The 19,111-nt window shown below is 37.7% G+C and overlaps 1 protein-coding gene across 2 annotated transcripts in view; it reads left to right on the top strand.

The window, feature by feature from the left end:
* The window catches only part of BBS9 (Bardet-Biedl syndrome 9), a 453,073-nt gene that overhangs the window by 220,700 nt on the left and 213,262 nt on the right, over positions 1-19,111 (top strand). For both annotated transcript variants that reach the window (XM_032871845.1, XM_032871835.1), the window contains 2 exons: positions 8,026-8,198; positions 18,351-18,503. In XM_032871845.1, the coding sequence (XP_032727736.1) occupies positions 8,026-8,198; positions 18,351-18,503 (326 nt within the window). The remainder of the gene's footprint in view (positions 1-8,025; positions 8,199-18,350; positions 18,504-19,111) is intronic.

Here is a 19,111-nt window from a genome sequence, read left to right as displayed (position 1 = left end):
ATTTTAATTACGAATATTGTAAGGGTGTATTTTAAAATACAACTTTCTTCTTTCATGTTATATTATAAATAGAAATTTTTATTCCTCCGTTCCATGAAATGTGTACTCTGGAAAGACTCCAGGACAATATTAACCACCTTGGAGTACTAATACTGAGAAAATGCTTAATAATAAAGATAATGCCTTATAAATCTTTAACTTACTGATTCTTGTTGATTTTTGGTAATCTGAAAAAAATCAACTTAAAATATTGTGTTTATATTTCTAAATCTTAAGTCTAATTATAAAATTTTTCATTGCAAAATATTTTAGTTTTCTTTTTTTCCCTGAATGTGTTGGTGAAAACGAGAAAATAATTGAAGCCAAAATGCTGAAGTTACAGAAAATATCACACCTATTTAAATGTTTATTATGTTTTTTTACATTTCTGTTATTTAGTGACATTACTATAGTTGGTCACAGTAGAGTTCTGTCTCAGTCCATTTGGGCTGTTAAAACAAAACACCATAGACTGGGTGGCTTTTGTACAACAGTAATGTATTTCTCACAGTTCTTGAGGCTGCAAAGTCCAAGATCAAGGTGCCAGTAGATTGGGTGTCTGATGGGAGCCTACTTCTTGCTTCACAGAAGTCTGTCTTTTTGCTATGTCCTCACAGGGCAGAAGGGGCAAGGGCGCTCTTTGGAGTTTCTTTTATAAGGTCACTAATGCCATTCATGAAGGCTCCACTCCCATGGTCTTATCACCCAGAGGCCCCAATTCCAAGTACCACTGCTTTGGACCTTAAGATTTAACATACAGATTTTGGACAGGACACAAAATTCAGTCTATAGCAGGGACGTGCTGGGTATCTGGAATTTTAATTATGTTTGAGTTTTTCATTGAGCTTTAGATTTTTCACTTGTTTTATTCCATACTTTTTGTATCAGTTTTAATTTTAACAACCAATATTTTTTGAACATCTAATTTGCTTGGTCTAAATTTAAAATATAAACTTAAATTGCATTTGTATAAGTCTCTTCCATACAGTATTATATTTGATCTTCATACTAACCTTGTGAGGTATGTTTTATTTTCCCATTTGTGTACATGAAAAAAATTGAAGATTCAATCATTTGTTTGTACTGAAGTCACAGATTTAAAAATTTACTAGATTTTAAGTTTTGATCAGAGGACAAGAGTAGAGAAATATAGGATTTTCTTCCCAACATGATGCATCTAATTATTACACATGCGACCACCATCTGTGACCTGGATCATTGTTACAATGTCCTATCAGTCTGTTCTGGCCCCTTTCTGATTCATTTTCTTTTTCTTTCTTTTTTTTTTTTAATATTTTATTTATTTATTTGACAGACAGAGATCACAAGTAGGCAGAGAGGCAGGCAGAGAGAGAGAAGGAAGCAGGTTCCCTGCTGAGCAGAGAGCCAAATGCGGGGCTCGATCCCAGTACCCTGGGATCATGACCTGAGCTGAAGGCAGAGGCTTAACCCACTGAGCCACCCAGGCGCCCCTCTGGTTCATTTTCTACTTGGCATCTCTAGTAGTAAAAACAAAGAAGCAGATAATCAAAATTATATCTTGCCACTCTCCAGCTTGAAAGCCTTTGTTTATAGTGCTATCCAAACTCTACCAACCTTTACAGTCTTCCTTGTGTGTGCAGGCCCCAGCCTAATATCCAGCCTCATCTAAGAACACTCACTTTCTACCTAAACTGTTCTTCCCATCATTAAACTCCAAACTTTATGATGAAATGATGAGGAATGTGGGGTCTAGACACAAATTGATAGTTGAAATCCCAGCTCTCCTTACAATTTGTCTGAATGACTTTGAAAAAATTAACAATGCCTGTATTTTCATCTACATAATGGGGATAAAACTGTACAATTATATTATGTAAGAATCAAATGCGATAATCCCTCAAAAACATGCAGCAATTTCCAACAATACTATATGCGCCAGGTAAATTTTAGCTGCTAGTATTATTTTCATCACTTTTACTGTTAACACTACCACTGACGTCAGTTTCTTAGTGTAGCTTTCTGTGACCCATAGTATCTCAAGAAAGAGGACCCATTCGTCTTTATTATAGCACCGTTTTCATCTGCATTCTAATTCTTTCATGACTTGTAACTATGTATTTGTTGTTTACTTATTTATGTTCTGTCCTTGCCACTAGGATAAAAACCAGGACCAGTAGATGTTGTTCTCCGTTGTCTCCCCAGCACTTACACTTAATAACTTTTGAATGGATGAATAGATATAGTGTTACCTTGAATGTCCTTGAGACTGTCAACCAAAGATATTTGTGCCTTGTGGCCCTTCTGTAAAGGGAGCTACATTTCATTTCCCACATTTGCCCCTTTGCTTTGACCACACTGTACATGACTTTTCTGTTACTTTATCTTTATAGAGCAGAAGTCTTTGTTTGCCCACTACAGGGGATTGAGATGGGTCTCTCAGAGAGTTTGTAGGCCTCTGTTCAGGAAATTTAAATCCTGAGGAAAGGAGAAGGGAAATGTTTAGACTTGTCCATGTTTCATTTTGTCAGATGAGGGATTTTGTTGTCTGCCAGGGTGGGGAAAGGAGTTCCGGTTATAGGCAGCAGAGACAAGACACTTTACCTCTCTGGGGAAGAGTTCTAGACTCTGCTTCCTTTCTTGGCACAACATCCTAAATGTAACACCAAAGTCCATTGTAAGCTGTGAATGTGCACTAAGCCCAGTGCTTCCAAGGAGGCATTAGCATAGGTGCTAATTGGATTTGTCTTGCACAATCAACGGTCGGCGCCTGGCCAGCTGAACTTGGGGCTACTGTTGGTATTCTGTTGAGAATCTTGTCCATGGTTCCCCCAGTGATAAATTCTGATAAATTTTCTTACTAACTTTGGTGGGCAGACTTTCCTGATCATACCTGAATATGCCTTGTTTCCAGATTTTCTTGCCAGTATCTGTGTGGGCAATTTAACAGAAACTGGTATGATAATCTTGTTACAGCGCAACATAAAAACTGCTCACTTGGCTTCAACCATACTAGCTTCCTCAGTGTCCCTGAAAGCACATTCCTGCCTCAGGGCTTTTATACTCATTTCCCTGGCTTGGAATGCTCTTCACATGGATATCCAGGGTTTGCTCCTTTGCTTCATTCAAGGAATCTTGAAATGTGTGTTTTTTTTTTAACATGTTGAGCCAGCATGTAATACTTTTAGATGTGTCACAGTAATTCGAGTTGTTTATGTACATGCCTTTTCGGGTATGTAAATTGTCACACATTTGTATTGGAAAATTATACTTGAATGGAATAATCTTTTCCTATAGTTTTATTTCATTTTATATACAAGAAATTTTATTCTTTACGTGTATTTAGACTGCATCCCAGATTTTTCTACCTGCTTGTGAAACCTATTCAGAATCCTTCTAGAACCATAATGAATGAGATTTTCTTTGAAATATTAGTACTATAATGTTTATGTAAAAATTTTGTAGCTTTATCTAAAGTGACAGCAAATTCTCTGCCAAGGAAAATACATTTTATTAAAGCCACTTTTTTTTTTTCATATCTACTCTTTGGAAGTTACTGGGTTAATTAGGTTCTATGTGGGTCTAACCAGGTTTATGATGGAATCCCTACCCTGAGGCCCTGAGGCAGGAATGTGCTTTCAGGGACACTGAGGAAGCTAGTATGGTTGAAGCCAAGTGAGCAGTTTTTATGTGCTGTGTTTTAACAAGATTTATCCTACCAGTTTTTGTTAAATTGTCCAGGTAGATACTGGCAAGAAAATCTGGAAACAAAGCATATTCTGGTATGATCAGGAAAGTCTGCCCACCAAAGTTAGTGTGAAAACTTATCAGAATTTATCACTGAGAATACACACACATGAGGAAATAATGGTGACAGTGATGATAGTTGGTAACATTTATTGAGTACTTATCATGTGGCAGGCAGCATTTTAAGAATTTTATTAAAATGAGCATTATTAAGGCACTGTGTCTTTTCACTTTCAGAATCTCAGGATCTGAGAGTGGTAAAGGATATTGCTTAGTGTTATGAACCTGGGAGGGAGCTCTTCTCTAATATTATTGACAGGTATTCCTACAGGATCTCCACGGAGATTTACAAGAAGGGCAGGGCTCTGAGCTCCTGAAGGAGGAGCTCACATAGCCCAGAAGGAGCTGAAGCTGAAAGATGAGGATGATGAGCAACTGTGGGAGGTGTGGGAACCCCTGGAACAGGAGCTGGAGGTGTTGCCGACGGCCAGACTTTCTGAGGAAGCCCACAAAATGATATGAGAAGCTCTTATGAAATAGGTGGCATCGGAAAAGCTGCTAAAGGAAGTGGTGGGTAGAATTGACTGACATGCTGCGGGTGGAGGTGACAGCCTTGAAGATACAAGTCATCACATCCACATCTAGCCTCTTCCAACCAGGAGCCCCACTTACAGCTGCTAAACCCTGCTAAGACTGGGCCCCACTAGGGCCAGAAACACTAGCAGCTCCCTCTGCCCAGCCGTGAGCCCCTCTATGGGACATACTGTTGCCATGGATGAGGAGGACAAGGAGATAGGTATGGCCCTTTTTGCAGAGTTCTAAGCCTGGAGGGAATTGCATATCATGAACAAGCCCTGTTCCTTCCTGGGAAGGGTGTACCCAGAGGATGTGGGCCGTTGCCTGGACTTTATAGTGTGGGATTTCTTGGTGCTGTTGTAGGCCAGTCTGGAAGACAACAAATGCTCCCCATCTAGCCCATGGCTTTGCAGATATTGCTGCAGTAAGAGTGGACACAGTTAAGTGTGGCAGTGCCACCATAACGTGCTGATACCTGCCAGTACCATATCTGGCTCTGACACTTTCAAAGCCACAACTACATCTCACCATCCCCTCTAGCTTGGATCACTGTAGTGTGCAATTTTGTCATGTTTATCTACTACATCCAGCAAGACCTGTTGCATAAAAATATGAAGCCAGTGTTTTGGGAGATCGCAAAGCTGCAAAAGGAGGTGAAGCTGGCCCAGCTTAGATTTTTCCGCTAGAAGGCCTAGGGTAGTACCTGGGTCTGGAAGCAGGGGCTATGGGCTGGGCATACAGCTGCGCCCAAATGGACAGACACATAAAAAGACAGGGTCCTAGAGCCAGTCCTGAGCCAGAAGCCAAACATCTGCCTAGGAGGGACAAATGGCCAGGACCTGGAGGCAGCACTGAGCTGGCACCAGATATCTGTCACAGGACAGATGGAGTGACAGATTTGTATGTGAGATGACCTGTCTTTCTTCCCTATTGAGTTCTAAAATTCTCAAGGAGATTTTCAAGAAACCACCAAATGCCAAAGAGCTCTGAGCCTTAAATGCTTCCAATGGAGTGAGATTGTTCCCTACCTCCTGAGGCAGCTAACTCTACAAATATCTGTAATTATTACACAATACTTACTGTGCCTTCTCTCCTTTGCAGCTCCTTTGTTATTGTCCAACTCTTCTGCTATGTTATAGACCATCACATACTTGAAAATAGGAATGTATCCCTTGTGGGGAAGTCCTGGCACTTTTGTGGCAACGTCAACCTTCATGAAGTATACCTGAATCAGTAATGGCAGAAACAGTGTTTACTCTTGCCCCATCACTCCATTTTTCCAGGTCTGCAGTGAACTCCTTGAGGACAGAGGCTCTTGCTGTATTCATGGTTTTATCTCAGTATCTTGCGCTGAGTTGCGTAAATAATTGAAAGAGTGAATAAATACCAGTCTGGGATTAATATGTTGGCTCCCAAGTTTAGCTTGGATAGGACCTGAGATTTAGAGAATTCTAATACTGTATTTTGTCATCATTATTCTTCTACCTCTTTTCTCCTTCCCCACCACAGTTGTGCTCTTTTTGTTCTTAGAGAATTAACCATCCAGTGACAATTGTAAAGAAAGGTAAAAGCCCTATTCTCTTTGATGGGAGAAATGAGGAAATCATCTGATCAGCACTGTGGGCAGAAATCAGAATCCAGAATAAGACTATGGTGAGGGGAGAGCTGGGGGACAATCCAGGAGAAATTATATGATAGCAGAAAACATCAGGGTTTTTGCCATATGCTATGGCAGGCATATCCAGTATATTTTATTCTTTATATAATTGAAAGAGAGATGACTAGGAGAATGAGAAGAGATATATTTTTGAATTCTGGTGGAGGATGACAAATTGAAGTCCTAATAATCAATTTAGAGATGACATATATTTATAGAATTTGTCAAGGTATGATGAGGAATATAATAAATATTTTACATGTTCATGTGTCATGCTACCTTAGCAAGACCTTAGACTCCTTACTCAAGGAGACTGACTTCATCTTTGTACTCCTAACATGTATTTCTTTATGAAATTGTACATAACAGATGCTTAATAACTGGTGAATTACATAGAATAGGGGAATTGGTTCCTCTATACTATAGGGGAACCAATATATAAACTCTCCAAGAGTTTATAATCTCTTGGAGAAACTGAATATAATCATATGGAAAGTTAAATAGGAATAAGAAAAAGTATACACCCTGACCAAATGGGATTTATTCCAGGTATGCAATGCTGATTCAGTGTCCGAAAACCTATCAGTGTAATCCACTTAACCTTAACTTTACTTAATGGCCCAGGGTATCTGTTTGCATTCATTAATCATAATAAATGTACATAATACTGTAAGATAATAATTGGGGAAACTGGGTGAAGGGTGTGTGGGAACTCTGTATAATCTTCATAATTTTTCTGTAAATCTAAAATTAAAAGTTAATTAAAAAAATGCATGGTTATAAAATGCATAATAAACTGTAGACATACTAAATCTCTAGATAAATTCAAAGAGATACAATACTGTAATGTGGTTAAGATTAATAGCTAATCTTTGGATTAATGGCTAGAGTTCTAATCCCTGTCCTATTACTATCTGGCTAGATGACCTTACAGATTATTTAAACTCTTCTGTAAAATAGGAATAACATAATTCCTCCATAGGGGTATTGAGGTTTAAACCAGAGAGTGACTGCAGAGTGCTCAAGACAGTGCCTACTACACATTAGGGTTTGCTGTGGATGGTAGAGAAGATTTCTTGGGGTATGTAGGCTTGAAGCCAGGTCTTGAAGAATAGGTAGGATTTAGATAGGGGAAAAGGGTATGTATCATGAACTCTAGCTCTGACATTGAATTTGCTTTGTGACCTTAGATGAGTGTCTGAAATTCTGTGTGTGGTTTTCCTTTTTATTAAAAAGAGGTTGTTGCAATCACAGTGCTTGGTTCATAGTTGGCGCTCAACAAATAGCAGTTGCTCTTATCATAGATGTAGTTATTGTCACCTTTGTCATCATTGTTGTCATCATTAAACGGGGGACAGATAGGAATTAGGCTTTCTTGGAGCTGAGGTTTCAGCTAATGGAGGGAAGCAATGTTTATATTTAGGGAAGAGTCTGATTACAAATATAAATAAAAGAACTATTAGAAAAAGAGAAAACTTTGATCATGATTACAGGAATTTAAGCTGGCTACAATGTCTAGGATGTGAGGGACTTTCTAGAGTGTAAGTTTTATTTCACATCAATATTCTGAAAAATTTAATGAATACCATATTATACTTTTGCAGGCTTTTTTTTTTTTAACCTTATAAACAAAGCTAGCTTGCTTGCTTCCTTTTCCCCTTTTTCTCTCTCTCTTTTTCTCTCTCTCTCTTTCTTTCTTTCTTAGAAGGACTAAATTTTGTATTTTTAAAAAATTTTATTTATTTATTTATTTATTTTTTGGGTATTCTATTGTATTGAAACCTATGATAAGAAACAGGGAAAAGGACCATACTCTGCAGCTTGCTAATGTAACCACAAACCTTTGGAATTAAATTTGAAAATGTTAAGTGGTTGATGTAGAAAACTGTAATAAAGCACTAGAAATCATATTTGTATTCCAAAAATACAATTTATGGTATTTATATCAGAGTTAGTGATAATTCACATAGTTTCAGCTAGTAATTATGTGTTAATAAGCATTTTTCCTTAATTATTTTCTTTCTCAGAACGGTATCGCATTCAGAGTGAACAGTTTGAAGATCTTTGGCTCATAACAAATGAACTTATTATCCGCCTTCAGGAATATTTTGAAAAACAGGGAATCAAAGATTTTGCCTGTTCGTTTTCTGGATCTGTGCCCCTTCAAGAATATTTTGAGTTGATTGATCATCATTTTGAGGTGTGTACTATCATAACTAACATTACCTGTAATTTTTCTCTGTACGAAAGAGAGGAGATGCTACAAAGGAAAGAATTCTAGTATACTTGGCTATTATATCAAATGCTTCATGTAGTTATTTTATGTGGTTGGTAGATTTTATGTATCTGTTCCTGCCCTCTTGCCCAGTTTGTGATCACTTACAGACATCAACAGAGTGACTGCCTGGAGCTAAGCATGTGGTCTGGCTTCAGAACAGAGCTGATTTAATTCTCCCACATGGGGACTTAGCCTTTGACCCCAATAACCCAGTGTTAAAACTATTTGAGCTTATCGACAGCCATTTGGCTAACTAATTCTAGCAGGCCATAAATGAGGTGTGATTATAAAGTAAAGTGATTTTTCCTTTTCCTTGTTAACAAGCACATCAGAACTTCTGCATCTGAATGAGGGTTAACCACATAAAATATTCTTTAGTATCTGGCACAATGGGCACTTAGTAAATGCTGAATGATTAAATGTCTAAACAAATGAGATCTGACAGTGACTGTGTTGCCCAAATATTTTTGCATTTCTTCTGTGAAAGAGCCTATGTTAGATTGTCCTGAGTATCATGATGGGATAAAATCTTCATTCTTTGAAGACTGATTTTATATTTGGAAATAGTCAGGAGTTATATTTGATAAATGAACTGGACAAATGACAGTCATTATTTTAAAAATCTCATGTGTTAAAAAAAAATTCACCATATTCTATTTACTTATTTGCCCATAAATAGACCCTGTAGGCAATTACAAGGGCTGGTCGGGGGGCAGATTTCAAAAGGATTTTGAACATTATTCAAGGAAGCATTGATTCTCTAGCATAACTACTTTTTAAGGAATCAGTAGGTTTTGGCAAATCAGTATATAAACAACAATGTGTGATGTGTGCATGACAGAGTGAGTATGTCATGTCTCATGAACATTCTATGTAGTTCAATCCCTTTGACATTATAAGAACATTGACTTTAACCTCTAAAGACTTCTTCTTTTGGTAGAGTATGAACATGAAGGGAAAATTTCACTGCATACAGTCACAACATCTCGTTATCAAATTAATTGAGCTTACTTGGATTATCTTTCATCTGTGTTGATAGTATTTTATAGGACAGTATGCTTGTGGCCAAATCATGGCACCAAAATTTACATTTGGGGAATATATTTAGGTATTTTAAGGATTGAGAACCTTTGCAGTCCTCTAGGATATATTTTAAAAAATTCCTGTGTCACTGTGCAAAACTGGGATCTAGTGGTTTATGGAAGAGACCACAAAAAGACTATACTAATTATGTATCTGTAATATTTAAAACACAAAATATTAGATTCTGATTGACTATAAGTTTGAAATACAGCCCCCCCCCCCCTTATTTGCTGGCTAGTAAATCTCTGGACTTTCCATATCAGGGGCTTTTTCTTTCTGGGAGGGGTTTAGGGAACATGATGAACTATAGGCACTTCCTTTTGTTACACAGTTTAAAAAAGCATTATTATATTTCCTTTCTCTCTGGCCCCACTTTCTGCTTTTTTAAAAAAGACGTGATTTTAATCTTTTGAATTAAGATAGCTTTTGGAATTCTAGTGTCCCTTAGTGTTAGCTCCATGAAGGTAGGAGTTTTTGTCTGTTTATTCATTGGTATATCTAGAGCAATGCTTGGCCCTTAGAGCAATACTTGTTAAATGTTGAAATTCTGAGACATGAAAACATTTCAATCACTGATGTTTGGTTACACATTCAATGGAGTAACCTGGCTGATGTGTCAGTATTGAAACTGTCTTCTTAATTTTTGTGTGTTTCATGAATTTAGTAAATAAAATATTATAGCTAGAAATTATATTATTAAAAGTATATTATGATAATCAGGCTAATATTCTTTTTAAAAAATTTAGTTATTTTAAAAAATCATTTAACTTTTGGTAATGAACTCCCCCCACCTCCGCCCTTCAAGAGAATATTCTTTGGTTTAGTTAGTTACTTAGTGCTTCTGAAATTGGGATTAAAAGACAGTAATACAATTTCAAGTAATACAATACAAAATACAATACTTTTCTTTTTTTTTTTTTTGGTAGTCATGCATATGGAGAATGCATACACTGAAAAGGAAGTTTTGTTTGATATAAGAAATGTAAATTGTAATATGTTTAATTTCTGAACCTTTTATTTATTTTTTTTTGAGAGGGGGAGAGAGTGCGGTTGAGTGGGGGCGGTGGGGGATGGAGGGTTGTGGAGGGTGAGGAGGAAGAAAGAGAATTTTAAGCAGGTTCCACAGTCAGCCAGAGACAGACGTAGGGCTGAATCTCAGGACCCTGACATCATGACCTGAGCTGAAATCAAGAGTTTCTTAACTGACTGAGCCACCCAGGTGCCCCTGATTTCTGAACATTTTGAAAATGCTGTTTATTTTAAGACTAGTTGATGATTGTTTTGTATAGTTGAATTAGCAGTTTATATAATCTGATTTCATGGAGTGTTCCCTCTACTCTATGACTCTCACTAGCTTCTTTATTTTAATAATATTAAATTCAAAGATTATGAGAAGAGTTATAGTAAAAAGAGTCTATTTTTTAATTGATTTTTAAATTTTTTTACAAACATATATTTTTATCCCTGGGTACAGGTAAACCTGGGTAAATCACCAGGTTTACATGTTTCACAGCACTCACCATATCACATACCCTCCCCAATGTCCATAACCCCACCACCCTCTCCTGATCCCCCTCCCCCCAGCAACCCTCAGCCTGTTTTGTGAGATTGAGTCTTTTAGGGTTTGTCTCCCTCCCGATCCCATCTTGTTTCATTTATTCTTTTCCTACCGCCCCCCACCCCCACTGTTGCATCTCCACTTCCTCATATCAGGGAGATCATATGATAGTTGTCTTTCTCCGATTGACTTATTTCACTTAACCTAATACCCTGTAGTTCCATCCACATCATCGCAAATGGCAAGATTTCATTTCTTTTGATGGCGGCATAGTATTCCATTGTATATATATACCACATCTTCTTTATCCAGTCATCTCTTGGTGGACATCTAGGTTCTTTCCTTAGTTTGGCTATCGTGGACATTGCTGCTATAAACATTCGGGTGCACGTGCCCCTTCGGAGCACCACGTTTGTATCTTTAGGGTAAATATCCAGTAGTGCAATCGCTGGGTCGTAGGGTAGCTCTATTTTCAGCTTTTTGAGGAACCTCCACGCTGTTTTCCAGAGTGGTTGCACCAGCTTGCATTCCCACCAACAGTGTAGGAGGGTTCCCCTTTCTCCGCATCCTCGCCAGCATCTGTCATTTCCTGACTTGTTAATTTTAGCCATTCTGACTGGTGTGAGGTGGTATCTCATTGTGGTTTTAATTTGTATTTCCCTGATGCTGAGTGATGTGGAGCATTTTCTCAGGTGTCTGTTGGCTATCTGGATGTCTTCTTGGCAGAAATGTCTGTTCCTGTCATCTGCCCATTTCTTGATTGGATTATTTGTTCTTTGGGTGTTGAGTTTGCTGAGCCCTTTATAGATTTTGGATACTAGCCCTTTGTCTGATATGTCGTTTGCAAGTATCTTCTCCCATTCTGTCAGTTGTCTTTTGGTTTTGTTGACTGTTTCCTTTGCTGTGCAAAAGCTTTTGATCTTGATGAAGTCCCAATAGTTCATTTTTGCCCTTGCTTCCCTTGCCTTTGGCGATGTTTCTAGGAAGAAGTTGCTGTGGCTGAGGTCAAAGAGGTTGCTGCCTGTGTTCTTCTCAAGGATTTTGATGGATTCCTTTCTCACATTGGGGTCCTTCATCCATTTTGAGTCTATTTTCGTGTGTGGTGTAAGGAAATGGTCCAATTTCATTTTTCTGCATGTGGCTGTCCAGTTTTCCCAACACCATTTATTGAAGAGGCTGTCTTTTTTCCATTGGACATTCTTTCCTGCTTTGTCGAAGATTAGTTGACCACAGAGTTGAGGGTCTATTTCTGGGCTCTCTATTCTGTTCCATTGATCTATGTGTCTGTTTTTGTGCCAGTACCATACTGTCTTGATGATGACAGCTTTGTAATAGAGCTTGAAGTCCGGAATTGTGAGGCCAGCAACTTTGGCTTTCTTTTTCAATATTCCTTTGGCTATTCGAGGTCTTTTCTGATTCCATATAAATTTTAGGATTATTTGTTTTATTTCTTTGAAAAAAATGGATGGGATTTTGATAGGGATTGCATTAAATGTGTAGATTGCTTTAGGTAGCATAGATATTTTCACAATATTTGTTCTTCCAATCCATGATCATGGAACATTTTTCCATTTCTTTGTGTCTTCCTCAATTTCTTTCATGAGGACTTTATAGTTTTCTGAGTATAGATTCTTTGCCTCTTTGGTTAGGTTTATTCCTAGGTATCTTATGGTTTTGGGTGCAGTTGTAAATGGGATAGACTCCTTAATTTCTCTTTCTTCTGTCTTGTTGTTCGTGTATAGAAATGCAACTGATTTCTGTGCATTGATTTTATATCCTGACACTTTACTGAATTCCTGTACAAGTTCTAGCAATTTTGGAGTGGAGTCTTTGGGTTTTCCACATATAGTATCATATTATCTGCGAAGAGTGATAGTTTGACTTCTTCTTTGCCAATTTGGATGCCTTTCATTTCTTTTTGTTGTCTGATTGTTGAGGCTATTGTTGATATTCTAGTACTATGTTGAATAGCAGTGGTGATAACGGACATCTCTGCCGTGTTCCTGACCTGAGCCGAAAAGCTTTCAGTTTTTCTCCACTGAGAATGATATTTGTGGTGGGTTTTTCATAAATGGCTTTGATAATATTGAGGTATGTGTCCTCTATCCCTACACTTTGAAGAGTTTTAATCAGGAAGGGATGCTGCACTTTGTCAAATGCTTTTTCAGCATCTCTTGAGAGTATCATATGGTTCTTGTTTTTTCTTTTATTAATGTGTTGTATCACATTAATTGATTTGTGGATGTTGAACCAACCTTGCAGCCCTGGAATAAATCCCACTTGGTCGTGGTGAATAATCCTTTTAATGTACTGTTGGATCCTATTGGCTAGTATTTTGGTGAGAATTTTCTCATCTGTGTTCATCAAGGATATTGGTCTGTAATTCTCTTTTTTGATGGAATCCTTGTCTGGTTTTGGGATCAAGGTGATGCTGGCCTCATAAAATGAGTTTGGAAGTTTTCTTTCCATTTCTATTTTTTGGAACAGTTTCAGGAGAATAGGAATAATTCTTCCTTAAATGTTTTGTAGAATTCCTCTGGGAAGCCGTCTGGCCCTGGGCTTTTTGTTTGTTTGTTTTTGTTTGTTTGGTGATTTTTGATGACTATTTCAATCTCCAGCTCCTTTAGGTGTAGGGTTAGGTTGTGTATTTGAGACCTTTCTTGTTTCTTGAGAAAGGCTTGTATTGCTATATTTTTTCCTCTCAGGACTGCGTTTGCTGTGTCCCACAGATTTTGAACCATTGTGTTTTCATTATCATTTGTTTCCATGATTTTTTTTCAATTCTTCTTTAATTTCCTGGTTGACCCATTCATTCTTTAGAAGGATGCTTTTTAGTCTCCATGTATTTGGGTTCTTTCCAAATTTCCTCTTGTGATCAAGTTCTAGCTTCAGAGCATTGTGGTCTGATAGTATTCAGGGAATGATCCCAATCTTTTGATACCAGTTGAGACCTGATTTATGACCCAGGATGTGGTCTATTGTGGAACATGTTCCATGTGCACTAGAGAAGAATGTGTATTCTGTTGTTTTGGGATGAAATGTTCTGAATATATCTGTGATGTCCATCTGGTCCAGTGTGTCATTTAAGGCCTTTATTTCCTTGTTGATCTTTTGCTTCGATAATCTGTCCATTTCAGTGAGGGGAGTGTTAAGTCCCCTACTATTATTGTATTATTGTCGATGTGTTTCTTTGATTTTGTTATTAATTGCTTTATATAGTTGGCAGCTCCCACGTTAGAGGCATAGATATTTATAATTGTTAGGTCTTCTTGTTGGACAGACCCTTTGAGTATGATATAATGTCCTTCCTCATCTCTTATTATAGTCTTTGGCTTAAAATCTAATTGATCTGATATAAGGATTGCCACCCCAGCTTTCTTCTGATGTCCATTAGCATGGTAAATTCTTTTCCACCCCCTCACTTTAAATCTGAAAGTGTCTTCGGGTTTAAAATGAGTTTCTTGTAGGCAGCATATTGATGGGTTTTGTTTTTTTATCCATTCTAATACCCTGTGTCTTTTGGTTGGGGCATTTAGCCCAAGAGAGATATGAATTTAGTGCCATTGTATTGCCTGTAAGGTGACCGTTACTGTATTTTGTCTCTGTTCCTTTCTGATCTATTACTCTTAGGATCTCTCTTTGCTTAGAGGACCCCTTTCAATATTTCCTGTAGAGCTGGTTTGGGGTTTGCAAATTCTTTCAGTTTTTGCTTGTCCTGGACTCTTTTTATCTCTCCTCCTATTTTCAACGATAGCCTAGCTGGATATAGTATTCTTGGCTGCATGTTTTTCTTGTTTAGTGCTCTGAATATATCATGCCAGTTCTTTCTGGCCTGCCAGGTCTCTGTGGATAAGCCTGCTGCCAATCTAATGTTTTTACCCTTGTATGTTACAGACTTCTTTTCCCGGGCTGCTTGCAGGATTTTCTCTTTGTTGCTAGGACTTGTAAATTTTACTATCAGGTGACAGGGTGTGGACCTATTTTTATTGATTTTGAGGGGGTTCTCTGCATCTCCTGGATTTTGATACTTGTCCCTTTGCCATATTGTGGAAATTCTCTCCAATAATTCTCTCCAATATACCTTCTGTTCCCCCTCTCTTTCTTCTTCTTCTGGAATATTCTAATGTTGTTTCGTCTTATGGTGTCACTTATTTCTCGAATGCTCTCCCCGTGGTCCAGTATTTGTTTGTCTCTCTTTTGCTCAACTTCTTTATTCTCTGTCATCAGGTCTTCTATATCAATAATTCTTTCTTCTGCCTCATTTATCCTAGCAGTAAGAGCTTCCATTTTTTATTGCACCTCACTAATAGTTTCTTTTGTTGTTGTTGTTTTTTTTTTTTTCAACTTGGTTAGATTTTAGTTCTTTTATTTCTCCAGAAAAGGCTTTTGTCTCTCTGGAGAGTGTTTCTCTAATATCTTCCATGCCTTTTTTGAGCCCGACTAGAATCTTGAGAATTGTCATACTGAACTCTAGATCTGACATATTACCAATGTCTGTATTGATTAGGTACCTAGCCTTTGGTACTGCCTCTTTTTTTTTTTTTCTTTTTTGTGCTGAGTTTTTCCACCTTGTCATTTTGTCCAGATAAGAATATATGAAGGAGAAAATAAAATACTAAAAGGGTGGCAAAGACCCCAGGAAAATGTGCTTTATCCAAATCAGAAGAGATCCCAAATCATGGGAGGGAGAAAGGGGATAAAAAAGAAGTTCAGAAAAAAAAAAAAAAGTTAAAAAAAGAAAACAAATAAAGAAAAAATATTAAAAAAGAAAAGAAATATATATGTATGTGTATATATACACACACATACATATATATATATTAGACTGGTGACTAGAACAGGGTTACTCACTTAATTTTGGGAGTATTTTGGTCTCTTATAAGAAACTACCCCCCAAAATTTTAAAGGATGAAAAACACATACAAGCGTAGACACAATGAAGGGATGGAATAAGCCTATAAAGAATAGAAAAATTTTTTTTTTTTAAATTTCTAAAAAATGAGTTGATAAAGTAAGTTGGTTGGGAGAATAAAGAAAAAGAAAGTAGAGAGAATTTGCTCAGGCTGGAGAGTAGAACAAGCCCGGAACTAGATTTAGGGTATATTTTGATCTATTAAGAGAAGTTGTACCCTAAATTATTTAGAAGAAAAAACCCTATGTGTATACAAAAAATGTAGTTAGATATAATGGAGGATAAAATATGACTATCATAATGAAGGTTCAAAAAAGATTATTATTTTTTTTGAAAGGTATTGTTAAGATAAACTAGTTAAAAAAAAAAGTTAAAAGAGGGAAGGGTAAAAGTTAAAAAAATTTAGCAGAAGAAAAAAAATATATTTACTGCAAGACTAAAGAATCATGGAGAAAGCCATGAATTCCTTGCTTTGCTTTCTCCTCTTCTGGAATTCCACTGTTCTCCTTGGTGAGTGAACTTGGTCTTGGCTGTGTTTCTTGTTGATCTTCTGGGGGAGGAGCCTGTAGTGATTCTCAAGTGTCTTTGCCCCGCCTCTGTCAGGGGCCAGGCTAAGTAATCCGCTTGCTTTGCTTTCGGGAGCTTTTGTTCCCTAAAGGCTTTCCGTAGAGTTCTGGAGGATGGAAATAATAATGGTGGCCTCCCAGTCTCCAGCCCGGAGGAGCCGAGAGCTCGGGGCCCCACTCCTCAGTGCGCCCTCAGAGAAAAGCGCTCAATCACTCCTGTCTCCCTGGCCTCTGGGTGCACTTGTAGAATAGCGCTCAATCACTCCCGCTTGGAGAAAAGAGCTCAGTTACTGCCATCTGCCTGGCCTCTGGCCGCTCTTGGAGGAAAGCCCTCAATCACTCCCTTCTCCCTGGCCTCCGGCCACGCTCCCAGCTCATGGAGCCTGTGACCGGTTCAAGGTAACCCTGGTTTGAGAGCTCACTCCTCGGCTTTGTCTCTGTAGCTGGCTTCCCCATTCTAATACCTGTGAGCTCTGCGACACTCAGACACCCCCGGTCCTTCTGTGACCCCGCGGGACCTGGGGCTACACTGACCCCGTGTGGGCTTCACCCCAGTTTAGCCTCTGGAGCGATGTCCCTCAGTGGAACAGACTTTTAAAAAAAGTCCTGATTTTGTGCTCCGTTGTTACACCGCTTGCCAGGAGCCATTCCCTCCCCACCCTGTGGTCTATCTTCGTCGCTTTGGCTTCACTTTTCTGCCCGCCCTATCTTTCAGAAAGTGATCAATTTTCTGTTTCTAGAATTGTTGCTCTTCTTCTCTTTGATCTCCCATTGGATTTGTAGGTGTTTGCAATGGTTTGATAAGCTATCTAGCTGATCTCCTACTACTTCTCCACCATCTTGACTCCAAAAAGAGTCTATTTTTTTATCCTTATCCTCCAACTACTCAGTTTCCTCTTTAGGAGCAACTTTTAGTGTCCCATTTCTTGTGTATATTTTTAGAACTATTATATGCAGTCACAACTATGTTAATGTACATATTTCTTTTTAAAGATTTTTTTGTTTGTTTGTTTATTTGACAGAGATCACAAGTAGGCAGAGAGACAGGCAGAGAGAGAGGGGAAAGCAGGCTCCCAGCTGAGCAGAGAGCCCGATGTGGGGCTTGATCCCAGAACCCAGGGATCATGACCTGAGCTGAAGGCAGAGGGTTTACCCCACTGAGCCACCCAGGTGCCCCAGATTTCTTTTTAAAAAGTAAATGAATGGTAGCATATTATACATACTATTCTGTATTTTGTTTTTGTTTTTTGCTTTGTTTCATTCAATGCATCTTTGGATAACATTGTATATTAGGACTTAGTAGTTCTGCAAAGTAGTCTTATTATTTAAGCTGTTCCCCTATTGATGGGTATTTTGATTATTAATAATATCTTACTATAATACAACAGAACAAATAATTCTGTAATGAATATCCTTGTATGTACATTACTTTTTGTAAGCATACCTATAGGATAAATTGCTAGAAATGGGCTTGCTAGATCAGAGGCTATATTGTTTGAGAGCTTTTTATTTGTATTACCTTTTCTATGAATTTTGTCCCTTTTTCTATTGATTGATACTCTTTTCTTACTGGTTTGTATTGTACTTTGGCCCTTTTCTTTTTGATTCTTAGGTGCTTTCTAGATATTATGGGCTTGACTTTTTGTCTCTGTGGGTATTGCTACTATTTTTTGCAGTTTGCTGTCTTGTCACTTTACTTATGATATATTTTTTTTAACTGTATAGAATTACTTTTTGTTTTTTTAGTTACAGATTTATCAGGGGTGTGAGCGTGTATGTGTCTGGCTTTTGGCTTTTGAGTTATAAGGGTCTCTCTCATGCCAAGATTATTTAAGAATTCTAAGTTTTCTAGTACTTTTATTGCATCTAAATTTATTATTCCTCCAAGTGATTTTGCTGTAAAGACTGTTTTGTTGTGCACATTTAATCTGAATTTAGTTAATTCTGTATTGTAGTTGCGGATAAATGGTGAAAAATTAGAAGAACTCTTATCTGAAAGAGCCGTACAATTTCGGGCCATTCAGCGCCGACTATTGACAAGATTCAAAGATAAAACTCCTGTCCCCCTCCAACATCTGGACACCTTGCTAGATGGAACTTACAAGCAGGTAAATATGGTATCAATGATAGTTTTCCACAACTGGATGTAATTTTTATCCCTTGCCCTAGAGTCATGTACTGGAATATCCAGATAAAGTATTTCTTTCCTGTGTACTTTGGAATAGGGAATGGCACATAAGGTTTAGAGACAGAAAAACCTGGGTTCAAATGTCCAACTTTGCAACTTTCTAATGATTAATCTTGAGTAAATTACATAAGATCCATCAGTTTCCACATTTTACCCAGAGTTATTGTGAAGATTTTTCATCATTTATGTGAAGAGGCCAGCCAGCACAATCCAGGCATGTAGTATGTGCTTGATAGTTGGTACCTATTATGCTTAGTGTTATTATTAAATAATTCTTGGTGCATCTTATACTTATCACCATGATTCCCCAGTTGTCCTGCTAAGCAACTGGCTGATTCTTCTTTCCATCAATGGTTTACACTTTGCATGGCTAGGGTGATCTGACTCTCATTCTTAGAGTATTATGTCACGAAATGCTGTTCAAAATTATCATCTTTGGCTTAAAGTAATAATTTTTAAAATTTAAAATTTAAAATTTTATGGGTAAAAACCTCTGGAGTTCCACTATAATGGAATCAGCCTTGAATG

The sequence above is a fragment of the Lontra canadensis genome, unplaced genomic scaffold (assembly GCF_010015895.1).
Source record: "Lontra canadensis isolate GAN:19392208 unplaced genomic scaffold, GSC_riverotter_1.0 scaffold2, whole genome shotgun sequence".
Taxonomy (NCBI): Eukaryota; Metazoa; Chordata; class Mammalia; order Carnivora; family Mustelidae; genus Lontra; species Lontra canadensis.
The sequence above is the reverse complement of the archived record's forward strand: the minus strand, read 5'-3'. Positions and strand labels throughout refer to the sequence as shown.